This window comes from Erythrolamprus reginae, chromosome 6 (assembly GCF_031021105.1).
Source record: "Erythrolamprus reginae isolate rEryReg1 chromosome 6, rEryReg1.hap1, whole genome shotgun sequence".
NCBI classification, from domain to species: Eukaryota; Metazoa; Chordata; class Lepidosauria; order Squamata; family Dipsadidae; genus Erythrolamprus; species Erythrolamprus reginae.
The window spans coordinates 4780303-4801998 of record NC_091955.1 but is presented as its reverse complement, the minus strand read 5'-3'; the positions used below and the strand labels follow the sequence as shown (position 1 = coordinate 4801998).

Sequence of the window (21696 nt, the reverse complement as noted above, 5' to 3'; positions counted from 1 at the left end):
GCAACTTGGGCATCCTCCTCGATCCATAGCTGACATTGGAACATCATCCTTCAGCTGTGGCGAGGGGGGCCTTTGCCCAGGTTCACCTGGTGCACCAGTTGCGGCCCTATTTGGACCGGGAGTCATTGCTCACAGTCGCTCATGCCCTCATCACCTCGAGGTTCGATTACTGCAACACTCTCTACATGGGGCTACCTTTTGTTTGGAAACTTCAGATCATGCAGAATGCGGCCGCGAGAGCCATTGTGGGGTTATCTAGGTTCGCCCACTTCTCTCCAACACTCCGTGGCTTGCATTGGTTGCCGATCAGTTTCCGGTCACAATTCAAAGTGTTGGTCACGACCTTTAAAGCCCTACATGGCATTGGACCAGATTACCTCCGGAACCGCCTGCTACCGCACGAATCGCAGCGACCGATAAGGTCCCACAGTTGGCCTTTTCCGGGTCCCGTCGACTAAACAATGTCATCTGGCGGGCCCCAGGGGAAGAGCCTTCTCTGTGACGGCCCCAGCCCTCTGGAATCAATCCCCCCCCCAGAGATTAGAACTGCCCCCATCCTCCTTGTCTTTTGTAAATTGCTTAAGACCCACCTGTATCGCCAGGCATAGGGGAATTGAGACATCTCCCCCCCCAGGCTTTTATATTTTTATGTATGGTATGCGTGTGGTGCATGGTTTTTAAATGATGGGTTTTTTAGATGTTTTAATATTAGATTTGTTTACATTGTAATGTTGTTATTATTGTTGTTGTGAGCCGCCCCGAGTCTTCGGAGAGGGGCGGCATACAAATCTAATAAATAATAATAATAATAATAATAATAATAATAATAATAATTATTATTATTATTATTATTATTATTATTATTATTATTATTATTATTATTATTATTATTATTATTATTATTATTATTATTAAAGAATCCCAATCCAGTGGGAAGGAATCTTAAATATTCCTACATGACAACTGTCTTCTTTTGTCTGTGAGATATAAGGGGGTGGTTTTTATATATGTGCAAATGCTGAGTTTAAAATACCATATAATAACAGAATAATGTATGTTATTCGTATGTTTTAGCCTTCATATGTTTTAGCCTTCACTCCCCCAATCTTCTCTGTTGTTCTTCTCTGCACAATTTCCAGAGTGTCTGTCAGTACTACGTACTTCACGAGTTGAGTTTTTCAATATATGAACTAACCAGCAATGTATGTTTGGAAGAATTAATATAATGTTACTTTAAGAGCTAGGGCTGCAATTTGCCTTAAAAGGGAGACAGATGTGTTGTTCTTTGGCTGTTGATGGTTATTGTGGTTAGTCCTGCTAATGTTTGCTATTGCTCAATTGCTCTTGCTATCGCTCTTGCTAACCCTAATTCCATGATCTCACTGTGTGACTATAAAATTGCTGTGTGCAAAAATATTGCTGTGTTGCTAAATATTGGTCTATGTATTATACTTACATTATTGTACGGAACTGTGTGAGAATGTTATTGGTTAGTTGCTGTAAATATAGAACTGTATATTCTGATATCTGGTTTGTATATGATTGCTTGACTTGGATGTGTATGTAGTTGACTGTTTACTGATTAATCTATTGTATACATTGTAAATAGTATTTATACTCTTACTTATACAGCGGTACTTCTACTTATGAACTTAATTTGTTCTGTGACCAGGTTCTTAAGTAGAAAAGTTTATAAGAAGAAGCAATTTTCCCCATAGGAATCAATGAAAGAGCAAATAATGCATGTGATTGGGGAAACCACAGGAAGGGTGGAGGCCCTGTTTCCTCCCAGGAGATTCCTAGAGAGGCACCAGAGAGGCTTCTCCCTGCCTTTTCCAGCCCTGTTTCCTCCCAGGAAATTCCTAGAGAGGCCCCACGGAGGCTTCTCCCTGCCTTTTCCGGCCCTGTTTCCTCCTAGGAGATTCCTAGAGAGGCCCCCCAGAGGCTTCTCCCTGCCTTTTCCGGCCCTGTTTCCTCCCAGGAGATTCCTAGAGAGGCCCCATGGAGGCTTCTCCCTGTCTTTTCCAGCCCTGTTTCCTCCCAGGAAATTCCTAGAGAGGCCCCACGGAGGCTTCTCCCCGCCTTTTCCGGTTACAGTTTCAGAAGCTCCGGTTTGTAAGTGGAAAATGGTTCTTGAGAAGAGGCAAAAAAACCTCGGACACCCGGTTCTTATCTAGAAAAGTTCGCAAGTAGAGGTGTTTGTAGGTAGAGGTGCCACTGCAATTGAGAAGCGCGGTGTTAATGCAACGTCGGCCTGCATAAAAACCCAGGAGCCCAACATTCTCACCTGGTGTGATGGCCACGCTGTTGCCGTTCACCACAGCTTTCTCTTCTTCCTCCTCCTCTTCCGGAGGCTCAATCCCTGTCTTTTCCATGTTGCTCACTGACTTGTTTCTTTTCCGCTTGCCTTCCGAACTGGGTGTTGCTCCTGGGAGGATCTGATCTGTGACATTTAATAGCAGTGGGACCGGCTCAGCTGGAGGTTTGGGAGTACCATAGTAATTATCTGGAATGGAAGCAAAAGAAAAGACGGGAGAAAAAAATATTCAGAAAGCGGGCTCAGTAAGAACGGCTCCCTATCGAGTTCATTCTTTCGACCCCCAATCTCAAATCTCTTAGAGTGCAACCAAGATGTATTTCACTGACAATTGGATTCTTAAAAAAAAAAAATACATCCTCGTGGATAGAAAGATGCACTTTGGTGGGGAACGGAAGGCCTTTTTACTAAAACAATTGCTGTTACAGATAGCGTTCAAATGTATAGTTTGTAATTTCTCCCCTTTGTTTATTTGGGCATCGATAAGCTGTAATTCTGCTCACAAAATTGCCTGGTGGAAAATAAAACCACCCAAAACACATCCTCCTCCTCCTCCCTCTTCCTCCTCTTCTTCCTCCTCCTCCTCTTCCTCCTCCTCCTCCTCTTCTTCTTCTTCTTCCTCCTCCTCCTCCGGCCCAGTTTCTTCCCAGGAGATTCCTAGAGAGGCCCCACGGAGGCTTCTCCCTGCCTTTTCTGGCCCGGTTTCCTCCCAGGAGATTCCTAGAGAGGCCCCACGGAGGCTTCTCCCTGCCTTTTCTGGCCCAGTTTCTTCCCAGGAGATTCCTAGAGAGGCCCCACAGAGGCTTCTCCCTGCCTTTTCTGGCCCAGTTTCTTCCCAGGAGATTCCTAGAGAGGCCCAATGGAGGCTTCTCCCCACCTTTTCTGGTTACAGTTTCATAGGTTCGGATTTGTAAGTGGAAAATGGTTCTTGAGAAGAGGCAAAAAATCTTGAACACCCAGTTCTTATCTAGACAAGTTCATAAGTAGAGGCGTTTGTAGGTAAAGTTCCCGCCGTACAAAGATTTGCAAACAGAAGTAGAAAATCCGGGGCAGAAGAAAGCAAGGATACAGCCAATAATAATAAGGACCTCAAGGCGCAATCCCCAAATATCTAAAGCACATCAGCATTGACAAATCCACCCTTATTCAATTGCAAAAGGCAGCTGTACTCGGAACAGCTTACATCCTGCAGAGATATCTTTAATGTCATCAAACATCCACATCTGTCCACCTCAGGTCCTTGAGGAGGACTTGATAGCTGGATAAAAAAAATTCCAAATCCAGTGTGAACATCTGGCTGGCTGTACAATGAACCATAATAATCATAAATCACACTCCAACATCAATGCAAAAATAATGGGAACCGTCCAATTAAGCAGGCATTTGAACCACAACAACAAAAACATAAAAGAGGCTGAAAAACTGCAATTATTTGATTTACCGTTGTCATTTTCTATCTACATTTGATGCGAAGTCTCCAAATAGTGTTGGATAACCATCTGTTGTGGATGCTCCAGGCTCTTGTAACCTTGAAACGTACAACAAGATTCGTGGACTACAATTCCCAGGATTTTCCCTGGCAGAAGGCTGGCTGGAGGAATTTGGTGAACAGAAGTCCACACATCTTAAAATTGCCAAGGTTGAGAATAGCCGATCTAACAGAATAACAGAATAACAAAGCCAGAAAGGAGGTCTTTGATCTAGTCTAATTTCTGCTCAAGCAGGAAACTCTATACAGTAGTACCTCTACTTACGAACTTAATTCGATCCGTGACCAGGTTCTTAAGTAGAAAAGTTTGCAAGTAGAATTAATTTTTCCCATAGGAATCAATGTAAAAGCAAATAATAATAACAACAACAACAACAACAATAATAATAATAAAGGTCCAAAGATGGGAGAGCGCCCAGAGAAAGGAAAACGCTCCGTTCACTCTGGGCTGTCCTCAGCGAAGGGAGCATTTCTTTTCTCTAGGCGCTGGCAGAGGTTTATTCCCTCGCCAAGCGCCCAGAGAAAGGAAAACGCTCCATTCACTCTGGGCTGCCCAAAGCGAAGGGAGTGTTTCTTTTCTCTAGGCGCTGGCAGAGGTTTATTCCCTCGCCAAGCGCCCAGAGAAAGGAAAACGCTCCGTTCACTCTGGGCTGCCCAAAGCGAAGGGAGCATTTCTTTTCTCTAGGCGCTGGCAGAGGTTTATTCCCTCGCCAAGCGCCCAGAGAAAGGAAAATGCTCCGTTCACTCTGGGCTGCCCAGAGCAAAGGGAGCATTTCTTTTCTCTAGGCTCTGGCAGAGGTTTATTCCCTCTTCAAGTGCCCAGAGAAAGGAAAATGTTCCATTCACTCTGGGCTGTCCAGAGCAAAGGGAGCGTTTCTTTTCTCTAGGCTCTGGCAGAGGTTTATTCCCTCTTCAAGTGCCCAGAGAAAGGAAAATGCTCTGTTCACTCTGGACTCCTTAACCGCCACAGAAATGATCCTCTGGCAGCCCAGAAAAGCCCAAGATGGCTGGGATTAAAGGGCAAGAAACTGGCCGGGCCTTCGTGCCACTCTAAAATTTCCTGGGAAATTTTTCCGGTCTCAGGTTTGTAAGTAGAAAATGGTTCTTGAGAAGAGGCAAAAAAATCTTGAACATCCGCTTCTTATCTAGAAAAGTTCTTAAGTAGAGGCGTTGCTAGGCAGAGGTACCACTGATGGCGAACATCTTTTTCCTCGGGTGCCAAAAGCACATGTGCGCTTGCTATTGTGCCCGTCCGAGTGTGCGGACACCCATAATTCAATGCCCCCCTGCCCTCCTGTTCACGCACGCACATAGTGAGGGTCGTCTACAAGTTCATTTCCACCAAGTTTGTATTTTATGTTCTGATCCTTTTTTTGCCAATGTGTAAATGCCATTTTTTGGCTGAGATTTGAAGTTGCCGATCCTGGTAGCTTCACAGTTGTCACCTTCTTTCAGGTAATTAGAGATACATTTGAAATGTTTCTGGCTGGGAAATGAGACCAGGGGAGAGACAGCATCCAACTCCAGCCTTCTCTTCGCTACTGATGAATATCCTTGCCAAAAGAAAGGACCACCTGCTGAGTGACCACGGCCTTTGTCAAACAATAACCCACAAGCTGTGTTCAAAATCATTAAGAAATGGGAACGCCAGGTTCTGTCAATGAGAGACCGACAACAAACTCCCTACACTAGCCAAGTAATTACCAGAAGAATGAATGATACTACAGTGGAAGGTCTACTACACTTGAGCACCACAATTGTTGAAGGCCGGATGGCCCTATTGCAGTAATGGACTTGATAGATGCCCAAAGGACAGAAGAACACCGATGTGAAAGGATATAGCTTTGGATTGTACTTGTGGTCCTGCAAATGTGAGAATTTATTATTTAGAATAGTCCTAGTTGGTCTTGGATGGAGGGATGGATGGAGGGATGGATGGAGGGATGGATGGAGGGATAAAGGAAGGAGGGAAAGAAGGGAGGGAGGGATAGAGGAAAAGGAGGGAAGATAGGAAAGACAGGAGGAAGGAAGGAAGAAAAAGGAGGGAAGCAAGGAAGAAAGGAAGGAAGGAAGGAGGGAAGGAAGGAAAGAAAGGAAGAAAAGGAGGAAAGGAAGGAAAAAAGTGGTGAGTGAATGAAGGGGGAAGGAAGGAAGGAAAGAAAAGGAGGAAAGGAAGGAAAAGGAGGAAAGGAAGGAAAAAGGAGTGAGTGAATGAGTGAGTGAAGGTGGAAGGATGGAAGGAAGGAAGGAAGGAAGGAAGGAAAGAAAAGGAGGAAAGGAAGGAAAAAAGTAGTGAGTGAATGAAGGGGGAAGGAAGGAAGGAAAGAAAAGGAGGAAAGGAAGGAAAAGGAGGAAAGGAAGGAAAAAGGAGTGAGTGAATGAGTGAGTGAAGGTGGAAGGATGGAAGGAAGGAAGGAAGGAAGGAAAGAAAAGGAGGAAAGGAAGGAAAAAAGTGGTGAGTGAATGAAGGGGGAAGGAAGGAAGGAAAGAAAAGGAGGAAAGGAAGGAAAAGGAGGAAAGGAAGGAAAAAGGAGTGAGTGAATGAGTGAGTGAAGGTGGAAGGATGGAAGGAAGGAAGGAAGGAAGGAAGGAAAGAAAAGGAGGAAAGGAAGGAAAAAAGTGGTGAGTGAATGAAGGGGGAAGGAAGGAAGGAAAGAAAAGGAGGAAAGGAAGGAAAAGGAGGAAAGGAAGGAAAAAGGAGTGAGTGAATGAGTGAGTGAAGGTGGAAGGATGGAAGGAAGGAAGGAAGGAAGGAAGGAAAGAAAAGGAGGAAAGGAAGGAAAAAAGTGGTGAGTGAATGAAGGGGGAAGGAAGGAAGGAAAGAAAAGGAGGAAAGGAAGGAAAAGGAGGAAAGGAAGGAAAAAGGAGTGAGTGAATGAGTGAGTGAAGGTGGAAGGATGGAAGGAAGGAAGGAAGGAAGGAAAGAAAAGGAGGAAAGGAAGGAAAAAAGTAGTGAGTGAGCGAAGGAGGAAGGAAGGAAGGAAGGAGGGAAGGAAGGAAAGAAAAGGAGGAAAGGAAGGAAAAAAGTAGTGAGTGAGTGAGCGAAGGAGGAAGGAGGGAAGGAAGGAAGGAGGGAAGGAAGGAAGGAAAGAAAAGGAGGAAAGGAAGGAAGGAAAGAAAAGGAGGAAAGGAAGGAAAAAAGTAGTGAGTGAACGAGTGAAGGAAGGAAGGAAGAAAGGAAGAAAGGAGTGAGTGAGTGAGTGAGTGAAGGAGGAAGGACAGAAGGAAGGAAGGAAGGAAGGAAGGAAGGCAGGTGTAAGCTGTTCCAAGTAAAGCTGCATTTACAACAATTGACAGATGGTAGTCAGAGGTAGGCTGCTAAGGTGGAACGGTGACATGTGTTCGCCCCCATGGCTCAGAGTCCAGCCCCCCCGTGGCGCATGTCCGCGTGCGATTTCGCTACCTGCCCAGGTGCAGTAGCAGAATTGTGCTGGACTCTGCTAGCACTCAGAGCCACAGGGGTGAGCACACATCACCATTCCACCTTAGCAGCCCACCTCTGATGGTAGTATTGTCAGTGGCGACAGTGTTCAACTAGCACTCCAGATGTTTTGGTCTTGCCCCCAAGGCACCTTTTACTATTGGTCCTGTCTCTTCTCTCTCCCCCCCAAAAGTCATCATTTATCTATTTGCAGGTCTTTTTATTTCGCAATGTTCTTTCCTTCTTTTTCTCCTCTTCTGCCATCTCCAGGTATTATTCTTATTATTTAATTAGATCATTAGGTTCTTTCTTTCTTTCTTTCTTTCTTTCTTTCTTTCTTTCTTTCTTTCTTTATTTCTTCCTTCCTTCCTTCCTTCCTTCTTTATTTATTTATTTCCTTCTTTCTCTCCTCTTCTGTCATCTCCAGGTATTCTTATTATTTAATTAGATCATTAGGTTCTTTCTTTCTTTCTTTCTTTCTTTCTTTCTTTCTTTCTTCCTTCCTTCCTTCCTTCCTTCTTTATTTATTTATTTCCTTCTTTCTCTCCTCTTCTGTCATCTCCAGGTATTATTCTTATTATTTAATTAGATCATTAGGTTCTTTCTTTCTTTCTTTCTTTCTTTCTTTCTTCCTTCTTTATTTATTTCCTTCTTTCTCTCCTCTTCTGTCATCTCCAGGTATTATTCTTATTACCGTATTTAATTAGATCATTAGGTGGATTCTTTCTTTCTTTCTTTCTTTCTTTCTTTCTTTCTTTCTTTCTTTCTTTCTTCCTTCCTTCCTTTCCTTCCTTCTTTTCTTTTCTTTTTTTTGGTGAGACGTTGCATACATTTAGCTAATTTCTCTGGAAAGGAGGGAAGATGAAAAAAATAAAAGCTCATAATTTAATCCGCGGTGCTTGGAAAGCCCCAAAGCCTTTGCCTTTCATGACGCACAGCCTGGTTGCATTAATTTAAACTGTCTCCCTCTCCATAAATTATATTCCGGTGGGGGAAAAAAATTAATTTTCAAATCCGGGCAAAGTGGGTTGAAGCAGTTGGGAGAAGCGACAGCAGAACAACTCCGCGCTTACCTCTCTATCATCATTTAGGTCCTCCAAGAGCAAAGACGAGGAGAACAAAAGAACAGATGGGTCTGAAAGAGCTTCGTGTATAAATCTGCTCACAGCAAAAATCCACACGGTTGAAATTTTCAAGCAGATATTGAAGTTTTGCCAGTAGTACGCATCGCTTAGGCTGCAAAAAATTTTCCCGGCTTATTTATTTATTTATTATTTATTTATTGGATTTGTATGCCGCCCCTCTCCGAAGACTCGGGGCGGCTAACAGCAATAATAAGACAGCATAAAATAATAATCCAATACTAAAAACAATTAAAAACCCATTATAATAAAAACCAAACAGACACACCATGCATAAAATTGTAATGGCCTAGGGGAAAAGAGTATCTCAGTTCCCCCATGCCTGGCGGCAGAGGTGGGTTTTAAGTAGCTTACGAAAGGCAAGGAGGGTGGGGGCAATTCTAATCTCTGGGGGGAGTTGGTTCCAGAGGGCTGGGGCCGCCACAGAGAAGGCTCTTCCCCTGGGGCCCGCCAAACGACATTGTTTGGTCGACGGGACCCGGAGAAGGCCAACTCTGTGGGACCTAACCGGTCGCTGGGATTCGTGTAGCAGAAGGCGGGCCCTGAGATAATCTGGTCCGGTGCCATGAAGGGCTTTATAGGTCATAACCAACACTTTGAATTGTGCCTGGAAACTGATCGGCAACCAATGCAGACTGTGGAGTGTTGGTGTGACATGGGCATATTTGGGGAAGCCCATGATTGCTCTCGCAGCTGCATTCTGCACGATCTGAAGTTTCCAAACACTTTTAAAACACTTTCCTGATTTATGATATATAAAATTTCCAGGAAGAACTTCTACAGACGGTCATGACGTTGCTGTGAACTAGAGGCTAATCCTCCGAGGATCAAAGAAATCACTACATTTGTAAATTGTTATATTTTAGTTTTCTTGGAGATGGTAAAAAAATAAAATATAATATATATATAGAGGACTCGGTGAAGGATAGACCGTTCCCAGAAAACCTGCTTCTACACAGCAGCTATGAGGCAGAATTGAAGAGAAGTTCAGAGCAGTTGAAGGGTTAAATAAATATTTTCATGAATTAGAGGTTGCCAAGCTCAATTAATAAAGCCTTGTTGAACTTGGTAGATGCCTCCAAGGCTTCTCAAGACAGGAGGAAAGCAAAGATTTCATCCTGCTATTCCACAGAATATTTATTTCTCTGTCTATGACTGTAATGGAGAGAGAGAGAGAGAGACAGGGAGTCCTTGAGATACGACTTTAACGGAGCCTGACTATGCTGTCGTAGGTTGCGATGGTCATACAAAGTGCCGGTCATTTGATTGCCTCCATTTTACAAGGAATTTTTGTGTGTGTGAATGCAGCAGCTGTGGTCATTAAGTGAACCAATGGTGTAAGATGTAAACAACAAAACAAAAAATCAAATAATATATAGAAATGTACCCTATTTTTTTGGTTTATAAGACGCACCTTTTATTATGAATGTAGCTTTTTCCCCCAGCCCTAACTAACTGCTAATGATCTTCGCAGCTCTTACTTTGCAGGCTCTCTCAGAATAATTTTTTTTTCCAGCCCTTAACCAGGGGACAAAATAATGTGATGAAGATGACCAGACTAAGGACGCTGGCCAGAAGAATGTTTGGTAAGCAGATTCTTTTCCTTATTTTCCTCCCCCAAAACTAAGGTGCGTCTTGTATCTCGGTGTGTCTTATACTCCAAAAAATCTGATATGTAAATGCAGAAGATTTAATTCTGCTGGGGCAGGGGGGTTGGATTGGATGACCTGCAAGGTCCCTTAAATCTTGAACTTGTTAAACATTAGTTTAACAAGTTCAAGTTCATATTTATTGTGTATTGGACAAATGAATGAATGAATGAATGAATGAATAAACAAACAAACAAACAAACAAACAAACAAATAAATAATTGCTTTCAGATAGTCAGATAATATTTGTTTGTTTTTTTGTTTGATTGTTTGTTTGTTTGCTTATTCATTCATTCATTCATTCATTCATTCATTCATTCATTCATCCATCCATTCATTCATTCATTCATTCATTCATTCATTCCAATGCACAATAATACACAATGAAGATACTAGAGGACGTGTCGATCAGATAATGCCGGCTGATGGAACCGCGGCTGAGAGCCTTCTCTGTTGTGGCCCCGGTCCTCTGGAACCAACTCCCCCCAGAGGTTTGTACTGCCCCCACTTACTAGGGTAATTTAATTTTTGTGTTGATTTTATTGTTGTGAGCCACTCTGAGTCTGTCAGGAGAAGGGAGGCCTATAAATTTAAATAAATAAACAAACACATTAATAATAATAATAATAATAATAATAATAATAATAATAATAATTTATTAGATTTGTATGCTGCCCCTCTCTGAGTACTTGGAGCTGCTCACAACAGCAACAAAATACAATATGATACAAATCCAATATTAAAACTAATTTAAAAACCCATTGGTACTAAAAAAAAACCCATTCAATTCTACACAATCACACTATTCTCAAATGGTAGAATCAGAAAGGGGGGGGGAGGATTAGTCCCCCCAATGCCTGGTGGCATAGATGGGTCTTTAACATCTTGCGGATGGCAAGGAGGGTGAGGGCGATTCGAATCTCTGGGGGGAGTTGATTCCAGGTGCCTGGGGCCACCACAGAGAAGGCTCTACCCTTAGATCCCACCAGATGGCATTGTTTAGTCGACGGGATCCGGAGAAGGCCAACTCTGCGGAACCTAATTGATAAATAAATAAATAAATAAGTAAATAAGTAAATAAATAAATAAATAAATAAATAAATAAATAAATAAATAAATTCAATTTCATTGTGGGGGGCACATCAAGGTTGTGTTTGACCTTGGGTAGTGGATAGGGGCATGGCCAAATTAAGTGTGGCCAGCTCGAAGTCACCCAGGTTACCTAGACTCCATTGTCAGCCACTTGTCCCATCCAGGCTCCTGTAGTCTTCTGGCCGGCAAAAATGGAGTTCGGGGGAACGCAAGGCCCACCTGACTCCGTTCCCTGCTGCGACGACCTCCTGCAGCTGTCGCATCAGAAAATGGAGTCAGTTGTAGGCCACATGCAGCCTGTCCAAGCTCTGTTTTCGCTTGCCGAAGGCTGCAGGAGGCTGTTGTGGCTGAAAACAGGGCCTCTGAGGGCTGCGCACGACTCTCCGGAGCTCAGTTTTCACTTTCAGGGGCACCTTTGCTGTTTTCAGGGCAGCCCTTCAGGCCAGATCTAAGCATACCGCAGGCCAAACCTTGGCCCCTGAACTAGAGGAACATTTTGACACCCCCAAGCTAGAGGAACATTTTCAAAGGCTGCCAGTCGATTCCAATTGAAGAGTTGAGTTCAGAACTCAAAGTCTACGCACTTTGAAGACAATAATCATTTCATTCCCCCTGTGCTGCCCAGTTCCAAATTGTTTTATGCCATCAACGGTGCACAGCAGGGTGGAAATTCCCACCCAGTTTAAAACGTCTGCTCCTTTCTTTGAAGCTGCACCATTTATACAGACTAAGCTTTTAAGCTTACTAGGCGTCTCGCAATTACTGTCCTTATTATGGGCTATTTTTGGACGGTGCTGTTTTTCCATTGGCCATCCCCAAGATACCTCCTGTAGAAAACTGGCTTTGCCTGACATTTTCTTCATTTCATTTCATTTTATTGGATTTGTATGCCGCCCCTCTCCGTAGACATGCGACAATCCAATACTAAAGAAGCTAAAAACCCTTATTTTAAAACCAATCATACATACAAACGTACCATGCATAAATTGTAACAGCCTAGGGGGAAATAATATCTTAATTCCCCCATGCCTGATGACAAAGGTGGATTTTAAGAAGCTTACGAAAGGCAAGGAGGATGGGGGCAATTCTAATCTCTGGGGGGAGTTGGTTCCAGAGGCTCGGGGCCGCCACAGAGAAGGCTCTTCCCCTGGGTCCCGCCAAATGGCATTGTTTAGTTGACGGGACCCGGAGAAGACCCACTCTGTGGGACCTAACTGGTTGCTGGGATTCGTGCAGCAGAAGGCGGTCCCGGAGATATTCTGGTCCGGTGCCATGAAGGGCTTTATAGTTCATAACCAACACTTTGAATTGTGACCGGAAACTGATCGGCAAGCAATGCAGACTGCGGAGTGTTGGTGTTACATGGGCATTTTTGGGAAAGCCCATGATTGCTCTCGCAGCTGCATTCTGCACGATCTGAAGTTTCCGAACACTTTTCAAAGGTAGCCCCATGTAGAGAGCATTACAGTAGTCGAGCCTTGAGGTGATGAGGGCATGAGTGACTGTGAGCAGTGACTCCCGGTCCAAATAGGGCCGCAACTGGTGCACCAGGCGAACCTGGGCAAACGCCCCCCTCGCCACAGCCAAAAGATGTTTCTCTAATGTGAGCTGTGGATCAAGGAGGACGCCCAAGTTGCAGACCCTCTCTGAGGAGGTTAGTGATTACCCCCCCCAGGGTAATGGATGGACAGATGGAATTGTCCTTGGGAGGCAGAACCCACAGCCACTCCATCTTATCAGGGTTGAGTTTGAGTCTGTTGACACCCATCCAGGCCCCAACAGCCTCCAGGCACATTTTGCCTGAAATTAAGATGCTATTCATCGATTAAGAGCCAGATCTATCCATTTACCCAGGTTAGTTCCGACGCGGACTGAATATTGTTTAAAAGATGCAGCCAAGATTCTAAACACGTGGGCTTAAATTTTGTGAGCAGGAATTCTCTTAATCCCAGCTTTTTGCCATTTTTATGTGAGAGGGTCTACCTGAGATCCTTAGAATCACCTGGTAATTGAGAAATATTTTGTAAAGCAGGAGATCCTTTAAGTCCCTCTGATCCAAACACATTTACTGTGCAGTGGACGAGTATATGGAATTCACAGTCTTCAGAACCTGGAACCGTTGATTTGATAGATTCTCAATAGAAATACTATATGGTTCACTCTATTTCCACCGAAAACTGTTGTGGTTAGCTCTGGCCCAGCTCCTGCCCCAAGGACTGTGGATGTGGGGGAGACATCCACATGCTGCAGGCCTGTTTTGCCCCCCGGTGGAATCTGATGATGAAGGCTCCTCTGACCAAGAAGACATGAGTGACAGGGAGGAGGAGAGTGTGGCAGACAGCTCAGAAGGAGATCAATTCTCTAGCTCCTCCTTGGATTCAGAACAAGAGTTAATGATACAGCCACGCATGCGGAGAGCGATGCATAGGCAGCAACAACTGAGAGATTATTATCAAAGAAAATGAGGCCCCCTGTGGTTGGGTGGGGGCTGTGGTCATTAGTGAGGCTGCTATAAAGAGCAGCCTGTGGGTTTGGCCATTGTGGAGGATTGTTTGATCGTTGTGTTTCGTGACTGCTCTACTGACTTTGACCTTTTGTGTGCTGATTTCCCCCCCACTTTGAAACTAAACCAGAGCAAAGTGTGTTTCACTTTGTGAAAGAAGAAGGACTGTGAATTGCCTCACAGCTGCAAGCTAAGTATCACAGAACTGATAAGGGACTTGTACAAATTACCAGTTTGTTTGGAGAAGAGGGCTCTTGGCTATACCAAAAGAGGGCTTAGGTTAAGTGAATTTTCATTATAAAGAACATTGTTTTGAATTTTCAAACGTGTGGGTGTCTGAAATTTGTACCTGTGAATTTTTGGGATGAGTCTACCAGAGAGCCCGACAGAACAGTAAAACAGACATACAACTTTATTTTGTAAAAAGTTGCTGTAACAGGGTTATTATTCTCTGCAGGGTTAGTCAAGTAGGATAGGATAGGATAGGATAGGATAGGAAAGAGGAGAGGAGAGGACAGAAGAGAAGGGAAGAGGGTGCGCAACTTGGGCGTCCTCCTCGATCCACAGCTGACATTGGAACATCATCTTTCAGCTGTGGCGAGGGGGGCGTTTGCCCAGGTTCACCTGGTGCACCAGTTGCGGCCCTATTTGGACAGGGAGTCATTGCTCACAATCACTCATGCCCTCATCACCTCGAGGTTCGATTACTGCAACGCTCTCTACATGGGGCTACCTTTGAAAAGTGTTCGGAAACTTCAGATCGTGCAGAACGCAGCCGCAAGAGCCATCGTGGGGCTTCCCAGATTCGCCCACGTATCTACAACACTCCGTGGCCTGCATTGGCTGCCGATCAGTTTCCAGTCACAATTCAAAGTGTTGGTCATGACCTTTAAAGCCCTACATGGCATTGGACCAGACTACCTCCGGAACCGCCTGCTACCGCACGAATCCCAGCGGCCGATAAGGTCCCACAGAGTTGGCCTTCTCCGGGTCCCGTCGACTAAACAATGTCGTCTGGCGGGCCCCAGGGGAAGAGCCTTCTCTGTGGCGGCCCCGGCTCTCTGGAATCAACTCCCCCCGGAGATTAGAACTGCTCCCACCCTCCTTGTCTTCCGTAAACTACTTAAGACCCACTTATACCGCCAGGCATGGGGGATTTGAGACACCTTTCCCCCAGGCTTATTATAATTTATGTTTGGTATGTATGTGCTGTTTGGTTTTTAATTATGATAGGGTTTTTAGTTTTTTTCCCCTTAATATTAGATTTGTGCCTTTATATATTGTTTTATCGTTTGTTGTGAGCCGCCCCGAGTCTTCGGAGAGGGGCGGCATACAAATATATTATTATTATTATTATTATTACTATTACTATTACTATTATTATTATTATTATTATTATTATTATTATTATTATTATTATTATGAGAAGAGAAAACAGGACAGAACAAAATTATTTATTGGCCAAGTGTGATTGTACTACAAGGAATTTTTCTCTGTTGTATAAGTTGAATCAATAAATGGAGATCTGAAGTTTGTTAAACATATTCAAGGCCTAAAAAACTGTTTTACATTGCGCCCATAATCTGAAAGTAAACCAATAGTTGCATCTGTCAGCATAAAACAAGCATAAAACAAAACTAAACAAATCAAATGCGAGCTTTAAAAAAAATAGAATCCGTATAAGGAAGTCGATCATAAGAAAAAGGCTTAATTTAATGAATAAATTGGGATTACAGTCCAATTTTTTTCATTAACCTCTGTTAATGCCCTGTAAACCCGTAGATCAATATTTCCAAACATGAGTGGAATTGAGTTTCAATACTTTACTAACAAAGAGTGATCTCTCCCATCAAGATCAACAATATGTTTTTTTTTAATTAATTTAAGTCAGTGCAGACTGACTTAAATAAAGTTTGTGGGAGATTAATGGTTCTACTCTTTGGTCTTGTGTCAACAAGTTGTTTGCCCAAGGGAATCCACGTTTGTGTAGTGTCATCTCTCACTGTGCCATTCTTGACAATGGTGTATTATTGATAGATTTCTTCTGACATCTTTCTCTTGAGAACTATTGGAAATGAACGAAGGGAATGGAAACATTGCTAAGGATGCTAAACACCTTAGACTCCTAGTGACGTTGTGGTTAGAAAATACAGCCAAGATGTACCCAAAACTTTCCCAAAAATGTTGGAAGTGCAAAGTGAAAATAGGTACATATTACCACATGTGGTGGACGTGTTCATTGGCCAAGAAATTTTGGGGGGAAAAAATAAAAAATATGATGGAGGAAATTACAGGAGAAAAAATACCATTAAAACTGGAACTCTTTCTTCTTGGAATAATTAGACATAAAGTTACAATAAATGACTGGCATTTAATTTTGCATATAACAACCGCGGCAAGAATTATATATGCGCAAACCTGAAACAGGAAATCGTCCCAACAATGTTTAATTTAATAACCAAAATATATGAGGTAGTAGAGATGACAAAGCTCTCATACGAACTACAGGACAAAGATATTAAGGAATTCCACAAAACTTGGGGCAGGTGGTATATCTGGATTGCCAAAAATAAAATAAAATAAAGGAACAATGTGAATAACAATAAAGTTATTCAAGTCATCAAATTTAGAGAGAAAAATCAAAATGTTAATAAATATTGTTATTATAAGGCACTACAGTGGTCCCCCGATTATTGCGAGGGTTCCATTCCAGGACCCCTTGCAATGATCGGTTTTTCGCGAAGTAGCGCTGCGGAAGTAAAAACACCATCTGTGCATGCGCAGATGGTGTTTTTACTTCCGCCGCAGCAGCGAGGAGCCGAAGATTGGGGTTTCCCCGCCGCCCATGCAAACTCCTCGCTGCTGCCCGCGCTCGCCGCTTGTCTTGTCCGCCCGCCGCTTGTCCGCCGCCTGCCTGCCCGCGCGCCCGCCGCTCGCCCGCCCTTCGCCCGCCCACGCCGTTCGCTCGCGCCGCTTCCCAGCTGAGTCCTGAAGCCAGAAGGCAAAGGCGAACTTCCGCGTTTGGCTTCGGGACTCAGCTGGGAAGCGGCGCTGGGGTTTCCCCACCGCCCACGCAAACTCCTCGCTGCCGCTCGCCCGCCCTTCGCCCGCCCACGCTGTTCGCTCGCGCCGCTTCCCAGCTGAGTCCTGAAGCGAACTTCCGCGTTTGGCTTCAGGACTCAGCTGGGAAGCGGCGCTGGGGTTTCCCTGCCGCCCACACAAACTCCTCGCTGATGCCCGCCGCTCGCCCTCCCGCCAGCAAGAGGGGGAAGACCCAGGGAAGCCGCCCAGCAGCTGATCTGCCCGGCGCCATCTACGCATGGGTGGCCATAGAAAAAAGGGCGCGCATGCGCAGATGGTGTTTTTACTTCCGGGTTGAAAAATCGCCAAGATGTATGTGTAACAATCAACAAAGGGAAAATACTGTTATAAATGAATGAGCTGCAAATCAAGTATACTGCTATTTAGCAGATGTAAATAACAAGCTCTGATACCAAAATAACCCATGTATAAAGCATAATGCTTTATTTTTGTTATGAGTGTATATATGTTATCATTCTCTTTCTTACTATTATTTTATTTTCTGACTCATAGATTTATATGTATATACATTCTGTAAATGTTGTATTGTTGTTTTGTCTTTCTATGTCTTTTTAATGTATATAATTAATAAAGTACAGTATTTTTTTAAAAAAAAGAAAATACAGAATAGCAGGCAAACATTGCCCACAGCCAGGAGTTCGATTCTGTTAGTCTGATATACCATAATCAACATCACAATATCTCTTCGAAAATATATCAGCCGGTTAAACAGATCTGCGAACAACTAGAAGCAAACTATAACTAATAGCCTGCATGGGTTTGTTGAAAACAGATCGTGCCTAACCAATCTTATCTCATTCTTCGATATTTTCGTTAAATGGAAATGATAAGAGTTAGTTCCAAAATAGTTAAAAGGTACTCCGAGTCTACAGAAAGGGGCAGCATACAAATCTAATAAATTATTATTATTATCATCATCAATAATAATAATAATAATAATAATAATTATTATTATTATTAAATTGTTTGTCTAAAATTGTCATTTGGGCACTTACACAGCTTGAACATATTATTTTGTGAAAACAAGGTAATAACATAGAATATTAAGATTAAAGGATCACACTTGGAATACTGCATCTGGGTTTGGTTTCCATAATATTAAAAAGATGTTTAAAATCTGGAAAGAATGCAGAGAAGAGCAATGAGAATGATCAGGGAGTTGGATGCTAAAATATATGAAGAACGGTTGCAGGAATTGGGTTTGTCTAATCTAGTGAAAAGAAGGACTAGGGGGGATGTGATAGAAGTCTTCCAATATCTCAAGGGCTGCCACAAAGAACAGAGGAGTCAATCTATTTGCATTGTGGGCAAACTCTGCTCACTGTCAGGAGTTCAATCCTGACTGGGTCAAGGTTGACTCAGTCTTCTGTCCTTCTGAGATCAGTAAAATCAGGACTCAGAATGTTGGGGCCAATATGCTGACTCTGTAGACGGCTTAGAGAGGGCTGTAAAGCATTGTGAAGTGGTCAATAAGTCTAAGTGGTCTTGTTATTTCCCTCCCTCCCCTCTCCCTCCCTCCCTTCCATCTTTCCTTCCTTCCTTCCATCTTTCCTTCCATCCTTCCTTCCTTCCTTCCATCCTTCCTTCCTTCCTTCCTTCCTTCTCTCCCTCATTCACAGTGTTTAGAATGCAGTATTGCAGGCTGACTCTGCCCACTGATAGGAGTTCAATCCTGACCAGCTCAAGGTTGACTCAGATTTTTGTCATTCTGAGGTCAGTAAAATGAGGACTTTGATTGTTGGGGGTCATATGATGACTCTGTAAACTTCTTGGAGAGGGCTGTAAAGCATTGTGAAGTGATATATAACCTTCCTTCCTTCCTTCCTATCTTCCTTCCTATCTTCCTTCCTTCCTTCCTTCCCCCCCTCCCTCCCTCCCCTTCCCTCCCCTCCCCTCCCCTAACCCTTCCTTCACAGTGTTTAGAATGCAATATTGCAAGCTGACTCTGCCCACTGACAGGAGTTCGATCCTGACCAGCTCCAGGTTGACTCAGCCTTCCCTCCTTCCGAGGTGGATAACCTATTGGGGGGAAATAGGCCGAGGTTGTGAACCATCCATTAGAGTGCTTTAAAGCACTGTGGAATGGTAGATAGCTCTAAGTGCTATTGCTGTTGCTATTCAACTAAGTTTCCCCCCCCTCCCTTACTAAAGTGACACAGAAGCAGCCCAAAGCGACTGGACACTCTGTTTTTCGCCTTCTGCGTAAATGGAAAGGTGGCCTGTGTCTTTTTCACATCTAGCGCTAATTGCATCTTGTGTCACCATGTGCATGTTCCAGCTTGCCTTGGCGAGGTCACAAAGATCAGCCTCTTCCGAGAAGGAGGAACAATAACAAAAAATAAATAAAAAGCAATTTCTCTCTTGTAAAGTGGATGGAAGCACTTCACTCCGAGTGCAACCCGTCCCGATGTCCAAAGTGCTAAGATGATGTTTATTAAAGTTCGGTTTCTTTCAGAGAGAGAAAAAAAGTGTGCATGTGTGTGTATGATTCTTGATGAATTTATCTTTTATTTATTATTATTATTATTATTATTATTATTATTATTATTATTATTATTATTATTTAGATTTGTATGCCACCCCTCTCTGTAGACTGTACAGTGAGAGCATATGCACCAAATACACATTCCTTGTGTGTCCAATCACACTTGGCCAATAAAGAATTCTCTTCTCTTCTTTTCTCTCCTCTCCTCTCCTCTCCTTTCTATTCCATTCCATTCCTTTCCTTTCCTTTCCATTCCATTCCATTCCATATTTTCCGTTCTGTTCCATTCCATTCTTTCTATTCTATTCTTTTTGGAGGTTCTCTGTCATCCAACTCATGGTTGTCCCATGCATTTTCTGGGGAGTTCAAATCCTGGTAAGGGCATGGCTAGCTAATGAGAGCAAAATAGATCTATAATAGCCTCCCTTTCTTTTCATTATCAGCAAAATATGTTGCTTATATAGAACATAGTTTGTTGGCTATAAAAAATTAACTGTCTTGGATATGGCCCCTGGAGTGGTCAAGAGGCAAAAAGGAAGCAGCATGCTCCCTCCCATATTTGGGCATACCAGGGTGCTTTGACATATGCAATAATTATTCCCTGGTACAAGCTGAGAGGAGAAGAGCCTGTGGTCTAGAGGTTAAAGCTACTCCCTTAGAAGCAGACTCCCCAGGTTCAAATCCCAGTAAGGGTATGGCTAGCTGATGAGATCAAAATACGCTTCAAATAGATCTATAATAGTCTCTTTTCCTTTTCATTATTAGCAAAAATATGTTACACATATAGTTTATTGGCTATAAAAAATTAACTGCCTTGGATATGGCCCCTGGAGGGGTCGAGAGGCAAAAAGGAAGCAGTATGCTCCCCCCCATATTTGGGTATACCAGAAAACAGAGAGAGAGAGAGAGAGAGAGAAAGAAAGAAAGAAAGAGAGAGAGAGAGAGAGAGAGTATTGCATTGGCAGTTCTGTGTTAGCAAAAACTTCAGAAGAGAAGGATTTAGGGGTCGTGATTTCTGACAGTCTCAAAATGGGTGAGCAGTGTGGCCGGGCAGTAGGAAAAGCAAATAGGATGCTTGGCTGCATAGCTAGAGGTATAACAAGCAGGAAGAGGGAGATTGTGATCCCCTTATATAGAGCGCTGGTGAGACCCCATTTGGAATAATCTGTGTCCAGTTCTGGAGACCTCACCTACAAAAAGATATTGACAAAATTGAACGGGTCCAAAGATGGGCTACAAGAATGGTGGATGGTCTTAAGCATAAAACGTATCAGGAAAGACTTAGTGAACTCAATCTGTAGAGTCTGGAGGACAGAAGGAAAAGGGGGGACATGATTGAAACATTTAAATATGTTAAAGGGTTAAATAAGGTCCAGGAGGGAAGTGTTTTTAATAGGAAAGTGAACACAAGAACAAGGGGGCACAATCTGAAGTTAGTTGGGGGAAAGATCAAAAGCAACGTGAGAAAATATTATTTCACTGAAAGAGTAGTAGATCCTTGGAACAAACTTCCAGCAGACATGGTTGGTAAATCCACAGGAACTGAATTTAAACATGCCTGGGATAAACATAGATCCATCCTAAGATAAAATACAGGAAATAGTATAAGGGCAGGCTAGATGGACCATGAGGTCTTTTTCTGCCGTCGGTCTTCTATGTTTCTATGTTTCTAGAGTGTGTCTTTTAAATTACTGTTCTTTGTCCTAGTGGGGAGTTTTCCTTCCCTAAAGAGGAAATTGAAATTAATTAGCTCTGCGTAAATATTAGTTACCTCATCTATAAAAAAAGTAGAAAGTCACTGGGCTCCCTTGCAACCTGCTTCATGCTATAAAATATGTAAGCTATCAGTGATCCGTGATGATCGTCCCTTTCCAAGAGCGATAATAGGAGAATTTTATCATCCCGACATCTGCCGGGAATTTGCCGAGACTCAGAAGCGTTGACAAATTCATGTCCTCTTTTGGCTAACAACTTATTTTGTCAGAAGTTAAGAGTAAGGGGGTTTATTGTCCCGAATCTTATCTTCACCGGAAAGAAAGAATTGCTTGATTAAGTGAAGGTGTCTCGCACTTGATGGAAAGTGTACTTGTGACATTCAAAGAAGGCCTGGACAGTACAATATGGGACAGTACAATGTGTCATTAATATGAGTCATCGGCAAAGCATCTGAATTATGATCTTTTGACCATGAATACGCTGCAATGGTCATTGTGTGAAAAATCCCAGCGTCCGATAAGGTCCCACAGAGTTGGCCTTCTCCGGGTCCCGTCAATTAAACAATGTCGTCTGGCGGGACCCAGGGGAAGAGCCTTCTCTGTGGCGGCCCCGACCCTCTGGAATCAACTCCCCCCGGAGATTAGAACCGCCACCACCCTCCTTGCCTTTCGTAAGCTACTCAAAACCCACCTATGTCGCCAGGCATGGGGTAACTGAGTTGCCCCTAGGCTATGCTAAGGCTATGGTAGGATTGTGTATGGTCTGTCTGAGTTGTATGGT

The 21696-nt window shown here is 43.3% G+C and overlaps 1 protein-coding gene across 13 annotated transcripts in view; it reads right to left on the bottom strand.

Annotated features, from left to right (window-relative positions):
* The window catches only part of MAGI2 (membrane associated guanylate kinase, WW and PDZ domain containing 2), a 526993-nt gene that overhangs the window by 185076 nt on the left and 320221 nt on the right, over positions 1-21696 (bottom strand). For all 13 annotated transcript variants that reach the window (XM_070755140.1, XM_070755141.1, XM_070755143.1 and 10 more), the window contains one exon: positions 2288-2506. In XM_070755140.1, coding sequence (XP_070611241.1) covers positions 2288-2506 — 219 coding nt within the window. The remainder of the gene's footprint in view (positions 1-2287; positions 2507-21696) is intronic.